The 19,573-nt window shown below is 59.4% G+C and overlaps 2 protein-coding genes across 2 annotated transcripts in view; one reads left to right on the forward strand and one right to left on the reverse strand.

Moving 5' to 3' along the window:
* PLIN4 (perilipin 4) overlaps window positions 1-5,090 on the forward strand; it is a 9,971-nt gene extending 4,881 nt beyond the window's left edge. Inside the window, exons 7-10 of the mRNA XM_006896441.1 lie at window positions 5-3,067; window positions 3,154-3,341; window positions 4,630-4,701; window positions 4,770-5,090. Coding sequence (XP_006896503.1) covers window positions 5-3,067; window positions 3,154-3,341; window positions 4,630-4,701; window positions 4,770-5,090 — 3,644 coding nt within the window. The remainder of the gene's footprint in view (window positions 1-4; window positions 3,068-3,153; window positions 3,342-4,629; window positions 4,702-4,769) is intronic.
* Window positions 5,091-7,386: 2,296 nt separating this feature from the next.
* LOC102861942 (hepatoma-derived growth factor-related protein 2-like) overlaps window positions 7,387-19,573 on the reverse strand; it is a 26,571-nt gene continuing 14,384 nt past the window's right edge. Inside the window, exons 4-16 of the mRNA XM_006896386.1 lie at window positions 14,442-14,642; window positions 12,668-12,784; window positions 12,510-12,581; window positions 11,764-11,917; window positions 11,614-11,689; window positions 11,222-11,531; window positions 10,887-10,990; window positions 9,786-9,859; window positions 9,541-9,611; window positions 9,133-9,234; window positions 8,766-8,979; window positions 8,225-8,354; window positions 7,387-7,483 (exon numbers count right to left, since the gene is read on the reverse strand). Coding sequence (XP_006896448.1) covers window positions 7,387-7,483; window positions 8,225-8,354; window positions 8,766-8,979; window positions 9,133-9,234; window positions 9,541-9,611; window positions 9,786-9,859; window positions 10,887-10,990; window positions 11,222-11,531; window positions 11,614-11,689; window positions 11,764-11,917; window positions 12,510-12,581; window positions 12,668-12,784; window positions 14,442-14,642 — 1,722 coding nt within the window. The remainder of the gene's footprint in view (window positions 7,484-8,224; window positions 8,355-8,765; window positions 8,980-9,132; window positions 9,235-9,540; window positions 9,612-9,785; window positions 9,860-10,886; window positions 10,991-11,221; window positions 11,532-11,613; window positions 11,690-11,763; window positions 11,918-12,509; window positions 12,582-12,667; window positions 12,785-14,441; window positions 14,643-19,573) is intronic.

Genomic DNA, 19,573 nt, shown 5'->3' on the forward strand with positions numbered 1-19,573 from the left:
GGGGTCACTGGGGCCATGAACATGGCCAAAGGCACAGTACAGACCGGCCTGGACACCACCAAGACAGTGCTGACAGGAACCAAGGACACCATGGCTGCTGGGGTCACTGGGGCCGTGAACGTGGCCAAAGGGACAGTACAGACCGGCCTGGACACCACTAAGACTGTCCTGACCGGAACCAAGGACACTGTATGCAGTGGGGTCAGTGGGGCAGCAAACATGGCCAAAGGGGCCATCCAGGGAGGGCTAGACACCACCAAGTCAGTCCTCACAGGCACCAAGGACACCATGGCTGCTGGGGTCACTGGGGCCATGAATGTAGCCAAAGGGACAGTGCAGACTGGCCTGGACACCACCAAGACCGTGCTGACCGGAACCAAGGACACCGTGGCCGCTGGGGTGACCGGAGCCATGGGCATGGCCAAAGGTGCCATCCACGGGGGCCTGGACACCACCAAGTCAGTCCTCATGGGCACCAAGGACACCATGACTGCGGGGGCCACTGGAGCCATGAATGTAGCCAAAGGGACAGTGCAGACTGGCCTGGACACCACCAAGACTGTCCTGACCGGAACCAAGGACACCATGGCCGCTGGGGTCACTGGGGCCATTAACGTGGCCAAAGGCACAGTACAGTCCGGCCTGGACACCACCAAGACTGTCCTGACCGGAACCAAGGACACTGTGGCCGCTGGGGTCACTGGGGCCATGAATGTGGCCAAAGGGACAGTGCAGACCAGCCTGGACACCACCAAGACTGTCCTGACCGGAACTAAGGACACCATGGCTGCTGGGGTCACTGGGGCTGTGAATATGGCCAAAGGGGTCGTTCACACTGGATTGGACACCTCCAAGAAGGTCCTCACAGGTACCAAAGACACAGTGGCCACTGGAGTGACTGGGGCCCTGGGCATGGCCAAGGGAGCTGTCCATGGGGGTCTGGACACCACGAAGACAGTGTTGACCGGAACCAAGGACACCATGGCTGCCGGGGTCACTGGGGCCATGAATGCGGCCAAAGGGACAGTGCAGACCGGCTTGGACACCACCAAGACTGTCTTGACTGGAACGAAGGACACCATGGCTGCCGGGGTCACTGGGGCCATGAACATGGCCAAAGGAACAGTACAGACTGGCCTGGACACCACCAAGACCGTGCTGACTGGAACCAAGGACACCGTGACCACTGGGGTGACCGGGGCCACGGGCATGGCCAAAGGTGCCATCCATGGGGGCCTGGACACCACCAAGTCAGTCCTCATGGGCACCAAGGACACTATGACTGCCGGGGTCACTGGGGCCATGAATGTGGCCAAAGGCACAATGCAGACCGGCCTGGACACCACCAAAACCATCCTGACCGGAACCAAGGACACCATGGCCGCTGGGGTCACTGGGGCCGTGAATGTAGCCAAAGGGACAGTACAGACCGGCCTGGACGCCACTAAGACTGTGCTGACAGGAACCAAGAACACTGTGGCTGCCGGGGTTACAGGGGCCGTGAATGTGGCCAAAGGGACAGTGCAGACCGGCCTGGACACCACCAAGACTGTCCTGACCGGAACCAAGGACACCATGGCCGCTGGGGTGACCGGGGCCATGGGCATGGCCAAAGGTGCCATCCACGGGGGCCTGGACACCACCAAGTCAGTCCTCATGGGCACCAAGGACACTGTGACCACTGGGGTCACTGGGGCCATGAATGTGGCCAAAGGGACAGTACAGACTGGCTTTGATACCACCAAGACTGTCCTGACCGGAACCAAGGACACTGTGGCTGCTGGGGTCACTGGGGCTGTGAACATGGCCAAAGGGACAGTGCAGACTGGCCTAGACACCACCAAGACCGTGCTGACCGGAACCAAGGACACTGTATACAGTGGGGTCAGTGGGGCAGCAAACATGGCCAAAGGGACAGTACAGACTGGCTTTGATACCACCAAGACCGTGCTGACCGGAACCAAGGACACTGTGGCTGCTGGGGTCACTGGAGCTGTGAATGTCACCAAAGGGGTAGTTCAGACTGGACTGGACACCACCAAGAAGGTCCTCACAGGTACCAAAGACACAGTGGCCACAGGGGTCACCGGAGCCCTGGGCATGGCCAAGGGAGCTGTCCATGGGGGTCTGGACACCACCAAGACAGTGTTGACCGGAACCAAGGACACCATAGCTGCCGGGGTCACTGGGGCCATGAATGTGGCCAAAGGGACAGTGCAGACTGGCCTGGACACCACCAAGACAGTGCTGACTGGAACCAAGGACACCATGGCTGCTGGGGTGACCGGGGCCATGGGCATGGCCAAAGGTGCCATCCATGGGGGCCTGGACACCACCAAGTCAGTCCTCATGGGCACTAAGGACACAGTGGCCACGGGGGTCACTGGAGCCCTGAGCATGGCCAAGGGAGCTGTCCATGGGGGCATTGACACCACCAAGACCGTGCTGACCGGAACCAAGGACACCATGGCCGCTGGGGTGACCGGGGCCATGGGCATGGCCAAAGGTGCCATCCACGTGGGCCTGGACACCACCAAGTCAGTCTTCATGGGCACCAAGGACACCATGACTGCGGGGGTTACTGGGGCCATGAATGTGGCCAAAGGGACAGTGGAGACCGGCCTGGACACCACCAAGACCATGCTCATTGGAACCAAAGACACTGTGTGCCGTGGGGTGACCAGGGTCACAAACATGGCCACAGGGGCTGTCCAGGGAGGGCTGGACACCAGCACGTCCTCTGTCTCTGGTGCCGTAGGCCTCATTGGTGCAGGGGCTATGGCTGCGGAAGCCATCCACAGTGCTGCCAGCACTGTGTACAGCTCCACGCCTGGAACCCAGGACAGGGCCTGGGCCAGCGCCACACCTTCCGGAGGCACATCCTCTGTGGTCTCCAGCATCCCTCGGAGCCCTGTCCCTGATGCAGCGTCCCTCAGCCACAGGGCTGCCTCGGACGCGGAGAACCTGGTGTCTGCGGCCACCATGCTTAGCCCCAGCGGCACCTCAGGGACCGCCACACCGCTGGACGAGCTGGAGATGTTCGCGCCACTGAGCGTCGAGGAGCAAGGTGGGCACAGGCTCAGTGTGCAGGCCGCACGAGGCCCAGGGGCGAGGGGCACCCTCTGTTTGACTGACGTTCCCACTTCCTTCCAGTTCAGCTGGCTGCCTCCCAGCCTGGACCCAAGGTGCTCTCGGCTGACCAGGGCAGCTACTTCGTCCGCCTTGGGGACGTGGCGGCTGCATTCCGCCAGCGGGTGTTCGAGCACGCCCTGAGCCACCTGCAGCACAGCCAGTTCCAAGCCAGGGATGCCATGGCCCAGCTCCAGGACGCCCTCCAGCAGGTAGGGCACATCCGGCCCACAGCTGCCCACAGCTCCCCGAGCTGGGACTGAGAAAAGATTGGTGTGGAAAGGGACTCAGGGCAGGGCTGGTCATCTCCCAGACATGTCCTGACCCACAAGCAGGCAGGGGTGTGGGAGGGAGTGGAGGCGGCCAGGGAAAGGACAGCCCAGGTGGGGACCCTACTCCCCACATGGCCAGGGACAGCAGGGGTGGCTGGACAAGGAAACCCATGACTGCTATGAATGAGGGACCAGCTAGAGGTGACCGTACCCTATCCAGAGGACAGACGTCTCACACCCACTCCCCCCAGCTCGACTCAGCCTCAGGTATTACTGATGTGGGGGTCCGGATCCTTCTCTGGGGTATTGGGGAGTCCCCAGCACTGCTGAGGTGCGGTTGGATCCTTCTCTAGAGTGGCACAGTCTGGGCACTGCTGACATGGGGCTGAGTCCTTCTCTGGTGGGCGGGGTCTGCGCACTGCTGACACGGTGGTCCAGATCCTTCTGTAGGGGTGTCCTAGGCACTGCTGATGTAGGAGTCTGAATCTTTCTCTTGGGGGGGGGTGCCTTGGGCACTGCTGATGTGAGGCCACATTGTTCTTTGGGGGGCAACCCAGGCACTATAGGGTATTGAGTGCTGTCCCTGGTCCCCACCCCTTGAAGCGAGTAGCACGAGACCACAGTGTCCCGAGGGGCAGCATCACCCTCTGGGTTGGGGATCCCAGTCATCTGATCCGATGTCCACACCGAGTGAGGGGGATAGAGAAGAGGGGCTGCAGACGCCAGAGGGTCTCCAGAGGGTCTTCCGGATTGAAAGCAGCTGACCCAGCAGTTTATGCTGGTACACGATGTGATTATCTGGTACACGGCGTGATTATCTGGGGCACTGGCTTTCATGGTTCAGGGGCAGAATTCTCGCCTTCTGTGTGGGAGACCCAGGTTCAAGTCCCACCTGAGGCCACCACTGTTAGTGGACGATGTTAAATACGGTTCAGAGGAAGAAAATATTGAGATTGGCTTCCGAAACGAGTCAGTGAAGACCCTCCACACCAGTCGTCCCGTCTGAGGGGTCGTGGGGCGGGCAGTGTTTGCTCTGCTAGAGCTGAAGTGGGTCGAGGCCAACCAATGGCTCCAAACAGCAGCACATGAGACGAGTCCCCCACGGTGCAACTGATTCTTCACTTCCTGCGCCTCATGCAGTTCTCCAGGGACCCAGCGAGCCCCTAAGTGCCACCTCCTCTGGGCCGTGGGAGAGGGTCCCTGACCACACTGGGGCCTCTCGTTACAGATTGAAAAGTCGGAGCAGCTGTGGTTGGAGCAGGGCTCAAACATCGGAGCGGAGAGATCCCGTGTCCAAGAGGTGTGTGCGGTGGGGCCGGGGTGTCCTGTGTGTGCCACTCCCACTCACCATGTCCCTTCCCCCCACAGGTGGACGACACTGCGGCACTGTCCCGGGTCCAGGGGCTCATCCACCAGCTGCACGTGGCCTACAGTGGCCTGGCCTCAGCTCTGCAGGGCATGCCGGAGGAGGCCCAGCGGCAGGTGGCACGGGCACGCCACAGCCTGTGTGAGCTGTACAGCGTGGTGGCCGCGGCCCCTGCTCCCCGCGAGCTGCTGGCCCAGAGCCGCGAGGGGGTGCGCCAGGCATGGCAGGGGCTGGAGCAGGTGCTGGACCAGGTGCCACACGGCCCCCCGCTCGGCTGGCTGGTAGGGCCCTTCACGCTGACCCCAGGGGGACAGCAGCTGTAGACGCTGTGGACAGTGAGGGGGCGCCCTCCATCCGCCAGAACCTCCCTCGTCTGGGGCCCCAAGGAACTAGCACCTCAAACCCAAACTCTTCAGCTCCACAGGCTGGCAGTGACCAGGAGAGGGCCAGGACCGAGGACCAGGATGTGAGGATGTGGCTTGTGACCGGACTGTGCTTCTCCCCTGCTCGGCTTGCCTCTCCTGCCCTCTCCTCAGGGTCTAGAAGGTCGGGGTGCGGGGTCTCTCCTGGGAGACTGTGAGCGAGTGCCCCTCACCACATAACCACGCCAGATGCCACCGAGTCGACCCCAGCTCACCATGATCCATGAACAGTGCTCCAGGCCGGTCCCACGTTATCCTCCGTCCACTGAGCCCATGGCGATGTGCGCGGACAGCCTTCCAACCTGGGCTCACCTCCCAGCACCGTCTCGGAAAGGACGATGTTCCGTGGGGATCCCCGGCGTTTTCCGTAGCTGCCGTGAAGTCAGCCGCCAGCTCTTTCTCCCTAGTCTCGCTGAGAAGTCCCACTGAACCTTGTGCACGGCAGGCGACCCTGATGTTTAACTGATACCAGTAGCATAATGTCCTAGGGAGCTCTGTGGCCTAGCGGTAAGAAACTGCGCTGTGTCCCAAAGGAACACGGTTTGAATCCACCCACTGCTCCACAAAAGAAAGACGGGCAGTCTCCTTCCCACCCCTACGCCTCTGAAAAGCCACTCGTGGGTCAGGTACAGGTTGGTTCCAACTCCACGTTACTCAACAGCATAACATCCAACATCCAGCAACATGCAGGTTGCCCTCGTGACCCACTGGAGGACAGGTGGTGGTCACACACGCCAGGAACCCGGAGGCCCCCTGGAGACTGAGCTCCAGGCCCACCGGGGCACAGTGCCATCCTCCATACACACTTCCTGGATGTCCAGAACCATGGGCCCCGGGGCGGGCTCCTCCATCCAGATGACAACGCAGCCACGGCCACCATGGGGCCCTGACCTGAGGATGGTGGACCGCAAGTCCCAGGCCCACCCGGCTGCAGAGGAGCAGAGAAGGGGACAGGGCCCTCGCAAAAGCTGGCACTGGAAGGCATTTCATCCTGCTCCGAACTGCTCCCGGCACCCTGCCCACCAGGGTCTGCAGAGCCCACCACGTTGACGAGGATTTATGGGGAACCTCTCTCCAGCTGCATGGCTCCAGGGTGTTCAGCTGAGGCAAAGAAGCCATCAGAAACCGAGAGGCAGTGATGGGGGACTCAAGAGGCACGATCCGGGGTCCCCTCCTCTAATCACCTCTCCCATCAGCCACTTGGGCCAAGAACCCAAAATGCCCCTGAATCCGACCCTGCTGACCAGCGGCAGCCTGCCATCTTCCACCAGTGGCCTGAGCCATCCCCACCGAGCCCCTCAAATGAACCAGCCACTCCCCTCCTGAGGGCACAGGTAGGTGGGCTCGCTTATCCCAAAGGGGATGACAGGAGCATCAGCTGAGCTGGCATCTGCCTGTGACGTGACAGAAGCTTCTAGAGTGCTCTGCATCTGATCCCTCACCACCACCAGACTGTGAGCCTGGAAGCCACCACTGGGGCGATTCCTACAGACACACAGCTAGGAGGGCAGATGTGGCCACCTCAGGTGCCCCCAGACGTGGGGCAAGGGACAAGAGCTGAATACAGAGCCACGCCACAGCCTCATTCACAGACAATAGACACAAGGCCCAGTGGAGGGGCACTTGTCCGGGACCCAGGTCAAGCCAATAATCACTCACATCTGAGCACCAGTGAGAAGGGACGCCCCACTGCCCACTCTCGATCCCTGGGAGCCTGTGTGGGGTAGGGAGCTGGTGACGTCAGGGAGGGAGGCGCCATCTGCCCTCTGGATCCTCTGTTCCTGCTCCCTACCCCAGGCCGGGGCTGCCGCCTCCAGGGAGCCCTTCCAGCCTGCACAAGAGCCAAAGCATCTGGAGAATCCCTTCTCTCCTCCAGCACCTCTGGGCAGAGTGGGGACACCATGCTCACTGCCAACCCTGGCCTTGGCTCGTTCCTTGTCCCCAGACATGGAAAGCAGCACTCAGCGTCCCAGCAGCACAAGTGACACTAGAAAACCAAGCCACTAAAACGGATCTTCTCTTTTTCATTAAAAAACCCTTTATGTTCATTTCATGTCGGTTTGAAATCACAGAAACTAGGCAGAAAACCCCAATGGGACAGATACAAAGGACCAAGTGCCACAAGATGCCACAAGTTCTCTGCTCTCCTGGGCGCAGGGGAAGGGCAGCAGCCTGGAGGTCTAGGCGGTGCGTCTGCTCAGCTGTCCTCGTCCAGGGACTCTGAGTCCATCTGGGCCCGCTCACGCTCTGGCCGCTCATTCCCGGGCCTGTCAGGGTCAGGTCCCTCCCGAAGGCTGCAGGAGACACGTGGGGGTGAGAAGCCTGTCCAGGGCCACCCCTGCATCATAGGGCTCAAGGGAGGGGGGCTGTGCTTTAGTTTGCGTCCTATCTGGGAGACTGCAAGTGCAGGGATGGAGGGGAGACCAGCCCTGGAGCCCCACGTTAGCCCCAGAACATCCTAGTGCCCGGAGCCCCACATGAGCCCGAGAGCCTCACGCCATCCCAGAACCACCCAGTGCCCGGAGCCCCACGGCAGCCCTGCCCAGTATCAGGAGGCCCACGTGAGCCCCAGAGCCTCACACCAGCCCCAGAACCACCCAGGGCTCCACCCAGCCCTGGAGCCCCACTCCAGGCCAGAAACGCCCAGAGCCCCACCCAGCCCCAGAAACTCCCACCAGCCCCAGAACCACCCAGGGCTCAGAACCCCACACAGCCCGGAGCCCCACACCAGCCCTGAAAACCTACACCAGCCCTGGAACGGCTTACTATCCAGAGCCCCACGCCAGCGCCAGAGTCCCCCATCAGCCCTAGAACTGCTCAGCACACAGTGCCCCACGCCCTCCTCAAGCCCTCAGCACCCCGCCTTCCCCAGCACAGCTTGCCACTCAGCCAACCCCCAGAAGGCCCTGCCCAGGAGCTCCAGGGGTCAGGGGGCTGCTTTATTTGGGCCTGAGCCCAAAGTGGGCTCAGTGGGGCAACAGGGACTGCTGGCTGCCTGGTCTGGGACGGTCCTGGGACAGACGAGGGACACGTACTCATCGTGCAGGTCTTCGGAGGAATCACCCCGGGGGCCCTCCTCAGAGTTCTGGGCGTCCTCCTGCTCCCGCTCGCCCACGCCCTCGGCGTTCTGTGACAAGGCCTCGCCATTCACTGGGGCAGCTGGGTCTGGGCGGAGAAAGGGTCACAAGACACTGCGGGCTGTGGTCACAGCCACCAGGGGCTTAGCCTGCCAGGCTGGGGACAGGGGGCTCTGAAGGATCTTCCTGAAGGGCCTCCAGAGCCAGTGCACACGGTGAACTCCTGCCTGCAGAAGCCTGGCAGGTTGGTGGGGACAGAGATGCCACGGCCGCCAAGGTGAAGCCGAGGCCACCCTAGGCAGAGCTGGCCACATCACCACCCTGCAGGGCCGCTCAGGAGGCCCCTTCTCCGTCAGCCCCTCCTGGCCCGCAGGCCTCACCCCTGGCTCTCGGGAGGCCCCTATGAGGCTGAGCACTTGCCACACAGTGGGGCTGTGTGCCTGGTGACCCCCGGCCCCCAAGGACCCTTCCACGGGCACTGTAGGGTGCAGGCTCTCACCGGCGCGTGGCTCGTCCTCCACCTTCTCCTTGGCCGCCTCCTCTGTCGCCAGCCCCTCCTCAACCCGCTCCGCCTCAGCCTTGTCCTTCTCGGCCCTCGTCCGGCTGGCCCTCTGGATGGCTTCGATCTTGGGGCCCAGCACTCGAGACTTGAGTCGTGTGTAGACCTCCGCGGCCTTCTCCATCACCTCCTTGTTGGCTTTGTAGCGGCGGATCTGGCCCAGGGAGAGGCCTGGCTCAGGTCGTGCAGCGGGCCTTACCCCCCTCCCTCCACGACCCCGAGCTGCCCGTGCTCAGAAGCAAGGCTTCGCGGGACCAGCTGACCCTTGCCCAGCCACGCCCCCTGTGCCCGTGGCCCGCCTTTGTACCTTCTTGAGAGTGGCCACCACGTCCGTGTTCTTCTGGAGGATCTGGGAAGTGACCTGCAGTGTCCCCAGCTCCTCAAGGGCGCTCAGACATCTCTTCACATCCTGGGGGCCGGGGGTGGGAGGAACGTGCCTGCTGAGGGGTGTTCTATGGCCAGGGCAAGACCTGCACCTGGGGAGCCTGCACCCGGAGGACCTGACCCCAGGGGACCTGCCCCCAGGGGACCCATGTGTGGTGCCGCCTGGTGGGGAAGCCCAGAGCTGCCAGGGGCGACAGCGGCCCTGCCCACCCGCCTCACAACAGCCTCAGTTCACTGTGTTCTGCCTGGGACACGGTCTCCTGACACGTCTACACAACACTAGATGAGGTGACAAAGGGGCCACCGACGGTGTGACCCATGGTGGCCTTACTGGGTTGTCCACTTTGAGGGCGAACTTGATCTCACTGTGCAGTTTTTGCAACTTCTCCTCCACGGATGGTTCTGTGGGTGTGAGCAGGGCAGAGCTGGAGGCCGGGGGCTGGTCCAAGGCGGCTGCTGTGCACCACCACGCCCAGCCCTGCCCGCCTCCTGCACACGCACGCACGCCTGGGAACCATGCCGGCACCAGGACCAGCCTCTGACCCTGGCCACCTCCTCCCTTCGACTGGCCCTCACCTTTCTTCTTCTCAACCTTCTTCTCGGGAGTGAAGACCTCAGACCTCTTCCGAGTCCGCTCCACCTTCAGGGGCCTGCAGAGAGCAGTTCACTCAGACAGGCCCCAACAAGGCCTCATCTGCAGCCTGTCCCCACTGAGGGCCCGGAAGGCGGGACGAAGAGGGGTCAAGGCACTGGCCGAGACGGGGGGCCACACCTGAGGGGCGCTTGACGCCCTCTGTCCTTGTGGCTGAGGACCTGGCCATCAGAAAGCCCTGAGATACGCCAGCTCTCCAACTAGTGACCCCAAGGCTCTAGATGATGCCCCACTCATGGCTGTGCCACAGGTCCTGATCTTGGGCAGGGTGGGCATGGTCGCGGCGGGCTGGGATGGGGATGGCACCCCCAAGCTCCCAGACCTAAAGTGTGAGCATCTCAGGGCTGAGGCGGGGCCTCCATCACACCACAGACCTGGTCCTTCCCGGGGAAGGCAAGAAAGAGGACACTGTGGGGAGCTGGGCAGCATCCCTGGTCTCCTCTGGCACCAGCACGCTCACAACAATCACAAATGCCCCCAGGTTTTTGTCAACGTCCCCAAGGAGGGGAGCAACAGTCTCAGTTGGTGAGACTCCGACCTCAGAGAAGGACCCCAGACCTGCTGACCCCTCGACCCAGAATCTTCCACCCAATGTGGTTCCAGTCCTGAACTCAGAACTGGTCTATGTGATGTGAGGGCCCGAAGGAGGTAGAGGACGGGACAGAAAGGTCAAGTGGGGCTGGGAGCCTAGGGCACAGGAGAGAGCGGAGGGCCTGGGGTGCAGAGCAGGGACAAGGTGGGGGGCCTAGGGCACAGGACAGGGAGGGGGGCCTGGGGTGCAGGGCAGGGACAGGATGGGGGGCCTGGGGCGCAGGGCAGGGAGGGCGGCCTGGGGCAGAAGGCATGGAGCGGGGCCCGGGTGTGAGGCAGGGAGGGCGGCCTGGGGCACAGAGCAGGGACGGGATGGGGGGCCTGGGGTGCGGAGCAGGGACGGGGAGGGGTCTGGGGCGCAGGGCAGGGAGGGGGGCCTGGGTGTGAGGCAGGGAGGGCGGCCTGGGGCGCAGGACAGGGACAGCAGGGCTGACCTGGCTCGGGGCTTCTCCTCTGGACGCCCCCTCTTCTCCTTCTGGCTGGGTTTCCTTGCAGACTCTGGAGGCTGCGGCTGGGGCTTCTTAGCAGATTTCTTTGCCTGCAACAGCAGAGAGGTCGTGAAGAGGCCCCCATGCCGGCCTCCCCAGCAGAGCACTTAACCCCTTCTGTGCTCCCTAAACGTGGCAGGAACCGTGCTCCACGGGCCACTCAGGCAGGTCAGCAGGCCTCTCTTCCAAGACACCCCTGGGTTTCTGCTCCTAGCCCGATGCCTCGCTGTCTGTGCACTCAAGGTCTCCCCGTGCTGCGGGTGGGCCGGGGAGGGACGCACCTCCTTGTCCAGGCCGGCCTCGGGTTCCGAGTCGGAGGAGGACGGGGGTGCTCGTGTCCGGCCCCGCCCGCGGCCCCGCTTCCTGGCGGGCTGGTCGTCCCCACGGAGCTCGTCAGCACTGCTGTCGCTGGCGCTGCGGGGGGCGTCCTGCTCGGCCCGCTCCCGCCGCCGCTCCTTCTCCTCCTTCTCCTGCTCCCGCAGCCGCCGCAGCTCCTCCTGCTGCTCCCGCCGCCGCTTCTCCTCCAGCTCCCGCCGCCGCTCCTCATCCCGCCGCTTCCACTCGCTGATGCGGTCCACCTCGTCGCTGTCACTGCGAGTGGGCGGCAGTGGGAGTGAGCCGGGGCCGGCATGCTGCCCAGCTGCCCAGCCTGGGGGCCTCGGGTCACACCCACCTGTCACTGCTGGAGCTGGGCGGGGGCCGCTCAGGCTTGGGCTTCCGGCCGCGGGGCTTCGGGGGAGGCTTCTCGGCTGCGGAAGAGGAGGGGTGACTGCCAAGGCCTAGTGCTGAGGGGCTGGGCAATGGGGGCGCTGGGAGCCCCTACCTGGCTTCCTGCCTCTTGGGGGCTTCTTCACAGGCACGTCCGACTCAGATGAGGAGGAGGAAGAGGAGGATGCAGACGGGGCTGCAGGCACAGGCTCGTTCTTGGCCCCGTCCGAGTCGGCTCTGGAGTCAGATTCGGAGGCCGAGGGCACCTTCTGGGGAGACATCAAGAGGAGGGGAGGGGATGGGCTGGACGGCAGAGAAGCCACTGGCTCCCCATCCCACCGCCAGGGAGCTCTGGTGGCCTAGTGGTTAGAAGCTGCGCTGCAATGCCATCCCACCACCTCAGCATCCCACGTCTCCTCAAGGACCTATCACCCCCCCAAACAGCCCGGAGTGCCCGTGATTCAGCCACGGCCTGGTCCTGACCGAGGGCTTGGCCTGCCTAGGGGGCATGCCCCTCTGTGGAGTGGGCTCCTGGAGGGACAGCGTCATCGCACAAGGAGGTCCCACCAGACGAACCAGCCCCTCTGCGACCCTCAGCTCGTCGCCAGCAGGGGTCAGACGTATGTCCTGCTCACCACCACTGCCGCCCCGGGGTCTCCTCTGTGATGTGGGTGCCTGGGATGTCACACCCCAAAGCCGACTGAAAGCTCCTCTTCCACCTGGTGAAGTGCCCTCTCGGGAACTTGGACCCGGCCACCCCGCTTCCGGAAGGCCCTAGCTCGACCTCGTGGTTGGGACTGGACAAGGCAGCACTCGTGGTTCCCCAGGGGTCAGCATGGAGAAAAGGACAAAGCACCCTACCTTCTTCTTCCGTCCTCCAACAGGGCCACGCCGGGGGGCTCGGGCCACGGGCTTCTTCTCGGGGGTGAAGTCCTGAGTGGAAGGAAGAGGTGGGCATGGAGTGCAAGCTGAGACTAGGCCTTGGCCACACCCCTCCCTGGATGTGCCCACCTGCTCACCTGGTCACTGGTCTTTTCGGACTCGGATGAGCTTTCCGAGTTCTCCTCTTCCGAGGGGGACACGCTGGCTTGGTCCAGGTCACTGGAGCCCTTCCGGGTTCGTTTCGAGGCCAATGCCTGGAAAGGGAGGCTCGGACATGTCAGGAGCAGGAGGTCTGGGCTCCCCCATGACCTCCTCCCACCTCGGCAGGCGGCTTCCTACCCTAACTCACAGGATAGAGCAGGGCAGGGGTTGTTGAGCTTTGCTGGGACAGAGGCCCCAGGAAAGAGTCCGAGGAAAACCAGCAGGAATCCTGCCACAGGCCGACGGCCATGAACACACAACACAGACACACACACAGGAACTTGACAGTGGTGATACAACACACTAGATGTACAACCACCCCAAAAACTATGACTCAAAGCCACTCCATGTGTTTCAGAACAGACACATGCTATCCACAGGGCTTTTAATGGCTGGTTTCCTAGAAGGGGATTGCCCGGCCTTTCTTCCAAGGTGCCTCTAAATTTGAACCACCATTTTGGTCAGTAGCCAAGTGCTTCACCATGGCCACTACCGAGCAAACCCGTAAGACTGAGTGAGGAAAGACACACGTTGCATGTACTCACTGCCAACATGTCACACACACACACACACGCGTGCGTGCTCGTGTGAGGCACGGCGGATCACTGGGGTGCACACAGTATGTCAGAAGCCCCAGGGTCTGAGCTGCCGTCACACACACCATCCCCCACCGTCCCAGGAACGGTGCTGTTCACTCATTTCTTTATTCTGCATCTTCTGACTTGGCCATCACTAACATGGCTTTATATTCATGGGTGCAAGTAAAAGCCAACGTCATTTTAAAAGAGCAGTAAAAACAACACCCTGCTCTACACCAGACAGATGTGCTGGGGCAAGCTGCTTCTTTCCTCCTGCACCCAAATGCTGAGAGACCAAGGTGGGGGACAGAGATTCCAGGGAGCAGGGCACGTGGCCACACACCAAACGTGTCACAAATGCTTACAGGAGCATCCCGGGTAATAGCCATGGGTGGGCCCAGCTCAGATGGCCACATGAACCATGGCCTACCCACACGTGAATATTAAGGAAAATGAATGATAGGAATGAACACAAACGGATGCCTGAAGCACCCACACACGTACTACATGTGGACAAACCTTGAAAACAGGCTCAGGAAAAGAGTCAGGCCCGAAAAACGACATTTTGTAGGATTTCAGGTATAGGAAATATTCCCTACCCCAACTTTTAAAAGCGCGCGCACACACTGCTCCCCTCCCTCAAACCAAAAAGCACTCACCCACTAAAAACTCAAACCACTGACCAAAACACAGAAGCCACACTGTGCGGAGTCAAGTCCGACTCGCAGCAGCCCTGCCTCAGGTTCCTGCAGCTGTGAATCAGCGGGGAGACAAGCTTCTGCCCAGCGGCTGGTGGTTTCGAGTTGCAGGGCTGGGGGAGGGGGCAGGGGGCGCCTGTGCAAAGCGGGCAAGTCTGCAGAAAAGGTGGTGCAGCGGCTACAGCACTTGGACAGCAGTGCCAGTTAAGGGCACCAGCCCATTAGTCCCCCGGTGGGGTGGAGGGAATGTTCTGGAACTAGGTAGCAGAGATGTGTCTACATATTCATCCTGTGACAGGCAGGGTTTTATGGTGCGTAGTGACATGTCGGCGGCGTTCTCTTATTTCTTAAAACAGGGAGGCGGGGTGAGATAGGCTCTGGGGAGACAAGCAGGCCACACGGCCACCCTGCGTCCCACGCCACGGCCACCATACCTTCATCGCCGAGGCCTTCCTCTTCAGGCCGCTGTGGTTGCTGCTCTTGTCGGAGTCCGAGTCACTCTCCATTCTGTCGCTGGTGGCTGTGGTGGTCAAAGTGGTGACGGCCATGACCCCCCGGTCCTCGCCGTCCTCGTCGGCGTCACTCGCGCCCCCGGGGTCGGCACCTGGGGCTTCACTGTCAGAGGAGCTCACGGGCTGAGGAGCAGAAACCCAGTGTCACTGGCAGCTCGCAAACGCAGCACTCAGCAGTGGCGCAGACGGAGACCCCCAGGGAGGGATCAGGTCCCCCACAGGTGCCGCTCCATCCCATCCAGGCCGGGATCCTCGGCAAAGGGCACCACCCTCCTGTGCCTCGGTTTCCACATCCGTCACCCACTGTGTGAGAAGAGGGTTGTGACAGCTCTCCGGCTACCAGGGCTCTGAGTGTGCGCCTCCCAGATGACCAACAATGAGAGTCAGAGGGGTCAGAAAGTTCAAGTTCACCGATGGATGAAGTACCAGCAGAGACAATGCAAGGCAACACCCGATGCTCAGAGCACAACTATGTTTTCAGGAACAGATCACCAGTGCTTTCTTCTGACGCACCTCTGGGTGGTCTGGAACTGGTAGCCTCTGGGCCAGCAGTCAAGTGTGTTATCCATTTGCACCACTATTGAGCTAGAAACAAAATGAAGTCTTGGTACCGGCACCACCCCGGGTGAACCTGGACAGTGAGCTGGACTGAAGCGCCGTCCCAGGCCTGACCCCGGCAGCCCCTCAGCTGTGCTGATGTGCAGAGCGACACAGGACACAGAGTGGGACAGGGCTGCTGGAACCAGTGGTGAGGAGCTGGGGAGACAAGGGGATGAGGAAGGGATGTGGGGTTTCTTTCAGGGTGGGGAGAACTTCTGGAACAATGTTGGGAATACAGTAAAAACCACTGAACTATAAACTTTATAGTGGTCAATCTTCTGTTGTGGGATGTATCTTAAAAAAGGAATTTATAACAATGAATGAATGAAAACCCAAAATCTCTGTAAATGTTCATTAAAACTAATAAAATTTAATAATAATAATAATAATTATTATTATTATTACTCTTTTTAAAAAAAGGAATTTATAAGACCAGCACCAAAAGTCATCTTGTCTTGAGGTAGGGGTCAGGTGGTGCAGTGCCTAGAGAACCCCTCCACTGCTCCTGGGGAGAGAGGTGAAATAAGTGGTCTCAGGAAAAATGACAGCCCCAGACCCGAACGCGGCTTTTCTCTTCAGTCTGTCAGGTCATGCACGGGTCGGAACTCATGAAATATCCAAAATGGGTGACCCTGGAGAACATTAAGCTGAGTGAAATATCTCCGTCACAAAAGGACAAATACTGCATAGTGCCACTGTTGTAAAACAGGACTGACACCGGAGCTGAGGGGAGACTGAGAAAGACGGGTTCAATAATGTATACTGCATTGAAACAGATGAGGGAGAAAACTGTTTAAAAGGGATATGTGATTATAGGTATTATCGTCATGACAGGAGCCCAGAACGAAGGCTACATAATGAATTGGACCTGGGGGTGGGACTGTGTAACAATGAAAGAATTTTACTTTTCAAAGAGAGGAGTGAATTGGGGGGGTGGGGGGATAGGGAGAAAGTGCAACAATAAATGAATGGAAACCCTAAGTCTCTGTAAACTTTAATGAAAATTAATTAAAAAAATAATTTTTTTTTAAAAAAAAGAAACGACGAGGCCAGAGGAACACAGAAGGAACCACTTCAACCTCAACTCCCACCACGCGAGACCAGGAGAATGAGGAGGTGCCTGGCTTCCACCACAGAGCGCTCTGAAAGGGACCCGAGAGATAAGGGCCCTGAGAGATCGGGCCAAAGTGTGGAACAAAACGTCCAACAACAAATGGCCGGCTTGCCAGGCTGGCGCAATTCCCCTGCACCCTGGAACAAACCCCCTGCCCCACGCCTGCAGGCGGCCGTTCACCCCTTCCAAGCGCAGCATCTGCCCGAGAAGGCTCAAGAGGCAGGAGCGTGCAGGGCGGGCGGATGAATGGAGGAAAGAGCCTCACAGTGAAGCGGGAAGAGTGGAACCCACGTCAATTTCAATAAGCCTGGGCAGCTCGGAGAAATCAGACGGCCTGCGGACACCCCAGACCGGTCGTGCAGGCAGCGAGATGGGCAGTTTGGGCCCGAGTCCCAGTAGAGGAAGAGAGGGTCGAGAAGTGGGGACGCATCCGCCCGCTGGTGGCCATCAGTCCCTATGGGCACATGTGGTGGTATGAACTGCCCGGTGGGCCCTGCCAGACTAGAAGCTTGAGTCTTCATTTTGTTTCTGTTAAAGTACACAGCAGCACGCACCCCAAGGTCGAGCAGTTTTTACACAAACGATTTCGTCCCCGTGAGAGTGGGCTTCCCGCTGTGCACCCAGCCCCACATTTTCCAGGCTGTTTCACCCCAGGGACCAGAAACTCACAGTCCCCTGCAGTTCTAATTTTTCAAGTTGCTGTTGTCACTCTGACCCTATAGATCTTGGAAAGTTTAAAGTGCAAGGCAGACATTCTTCACTTGTTAAGCCAAACTGCTATCTGGTGTGTCAAAGACTGCAAGGGCATTTTGGTCCAACGGTTAAAGGTGATCTCCGGCCGGGTTTCAGTGGTATGCCCAGCGTCTGTGGCTCCAAAAGGCTACAGCCCATAACTCCCTGAAATTCTGTTTTGCACCACTCCCCCGTTGATCAGGATTTCCTACAGCAGCTTTGAATGCCATGTTCACCACCTAGTTCTGGTCTCAGGGCTCTGGAGGTGTGCTCTGGAGGGCAGCTTGCAAACTGTTAAAGACTCCAAGCAGAGCACATCAAACCAGGAGGCCGACCTGGGCTTCCGACTTGTTCACAAAACCTGCGCTCTTACCCCTCCAAAAAGCCACCCCGCCACCCCACTGTCAGCTTCGGAGCCTCTCAGGCAACAGATCAGAATCCGTAACAGTTGAAACGCCCATCTTTGGCCGGAGAAGCAGAGGGTGGATCTGGGCTGCCGGGCAGACACCTTATTTCCAGATCAGGTATACACACACAGTCAGGACCTCCAGGGCAGCCCCAGGTGATTCTGATGACATTAGACAGTATTTATGATAACCACCTGGGGTTCCGAGTCAGCCGACCTGAGATGCGGAGTCCTGCTGGAACAGCACTTAAACACTTGGCTGTTAGCGTAAAAGTCAGAGGTTCAAATCCCTCGGCCACTGTGCAAAGTCCACTTCAGTAAAAGCTCGCGGCCTCAGGAAGCCTCATGGGCAGGTCCACTCGGTCCTCTGCTGTCTCAACGGGTCAGAATAGACTCAGCGGCCAAGAACGGGGTTGATGGACAGCCAGAGTGAAAAGGCAAATTCTCACAGGGAAACTGGAAGAAACTGGCTCAAAGTGCTGGCTGGAACAAAAAACTAACTACAATTAGCCCAATTAACTAGAATGCCTCCTGAAACCAAGACTCAAAACCTACAAACCAAGAAATAAAATCCCAGGAAAAGCTTCTGCGGCCACACCCCGCCCCCGCTGCCTCTCTAGATTTGGGTTTGGTCATTTACTACAAACCTCAGTGGGCATGGATTGGCAGGCCTTTCTTCTGTATCACTGCTGGGTGGGTCTGACCATTGGCCTTTAGGTTGGCAGCCAAGCATGAACCGCCTGCACCAGCTGGGACCTTAAGGTGGACGAGAAAGACGGTGTCTGGTGTCCACCCTTGTCCCTCGCTCTCCACCTCCACCGCCAATGCTGACCAAGTGGGGGCCAGGGCAGGGGGCTCTGCGTGCCTCTTCTCACGGACTGTTCCAGTGAGGGGAAGAGTCACTGTCTGGTTTGGTGGGGGGGGGTGGAAACTGAGGCTTAGAGAGAGAACGTCAACCTTATGAGATCAAGTGGGCAGCATTTTTAGCAGTGCTAACACTCAGGAGACAGAAAGGCACAGGATGGGGGAGAAGTGGAAATAAGAACCGCGAAGAGACAGTAACAGGAGACTTCGATACACCCTTACTGCAGAAGGACCCACAACTGGAGAGAAACTCAAAGAGGCAGGAAAACAAAACAATCACCAGCTGGAACCTGAAGATATCTGCAATGCACAACGCCACACAGGCACGTGGGACAGTCTTCACAACAGACCACAGGTTAGGTCACAGAGCAACAGCGTCACCAGATTAAAAAAACAAATCCAAAGCACCTTCTCAGATCACAACGCTCTGAAACTGGAAATCCACAAAAGGGAGGTCAAGCGACAAAATAAAGCCCGCGGAAGGTGGCCAGCGCCCTGCTTGAGCGCACGGGGGATCTCACAACACTCACTGCTATCGAGCTGCAACTGACTCGCAGGTGACCCTCCAGGGGGTTTCTGGATGGATTCAGACCACCAGGGCGAGGTGACCGGAGCCACTCCTGAGGCCACCACAGTCCCTAATGGGTAATGTTGTCGTTAGGTGTTAGCAAGTCGAGGATAAGTTATAGCGACCCTGGGAATGGACCCGAACCCCGTCCTATCCGGTGCCACCCTCACTAGCTGACCAACATGAGCCCACTGCAGCAGTCGCTGTGTCAATTCATGTGGTAGAGGGTCTTCCTCCCTCTTGTCGCTCCTTCCCCTTTCCAAGCATGATGTCACTCTCCGAGCAACAGCCTCTCCTGACAACATGCCCGAAGTACGGGAAACAGAGCTTTGTCCTAATTGCTCCAAGGAGCACTCGGGATGTACTTCCTCTAAGACACAACAGTTCTTTTGGCAATCCATGGGATACTCACTACTCCGCTCCAATACCACAAATCAAAGGTATTCATTCTCTCGTCATCCTTATTCATTGTCCAGCTCTCAGATGCACAGTAAGTGACTGAAAAGACCACGGCCTGAATCAAGCACACCTTAGTCTTCAGACTGGCATCATCGCTCCTGAGTGATTTGAAGAGACGTCTGAGTGCAGACTTTCCCTATTCAGTATGTTGCCTAATTTCCTGACTGCTAGGACCAAGTACGCAAACTGGGGATCCAAGTAAGATGACGTTGCTGACAATTTCAATCTTTTGTCCATCTGTCATGATCTTGTGTGCCAGTCCAGTGGTGAGGATTTTTTTTTTAATTATATTTTATTAATTTTCATAAACA

The sequence above is a fragment of the Elephantulus edwardii genome, unplaced genomic scaffold, assembly GCF_000299155.1.
Source record: "Elephantulus edwardii isolate Elephantulus edwardi_28Jun2011 unplaced genomic scaffold, EleEdw1.0 scaffold00185, whole genome shotgun sequence".
Taxonomy (NCBI): domain Eukaryota; kingdom Metazoa; phylum Chordata; class Mammalia; order Macroscelidea; family Macroscelididae; genus Elephantulus; species Elephantulus edwardii.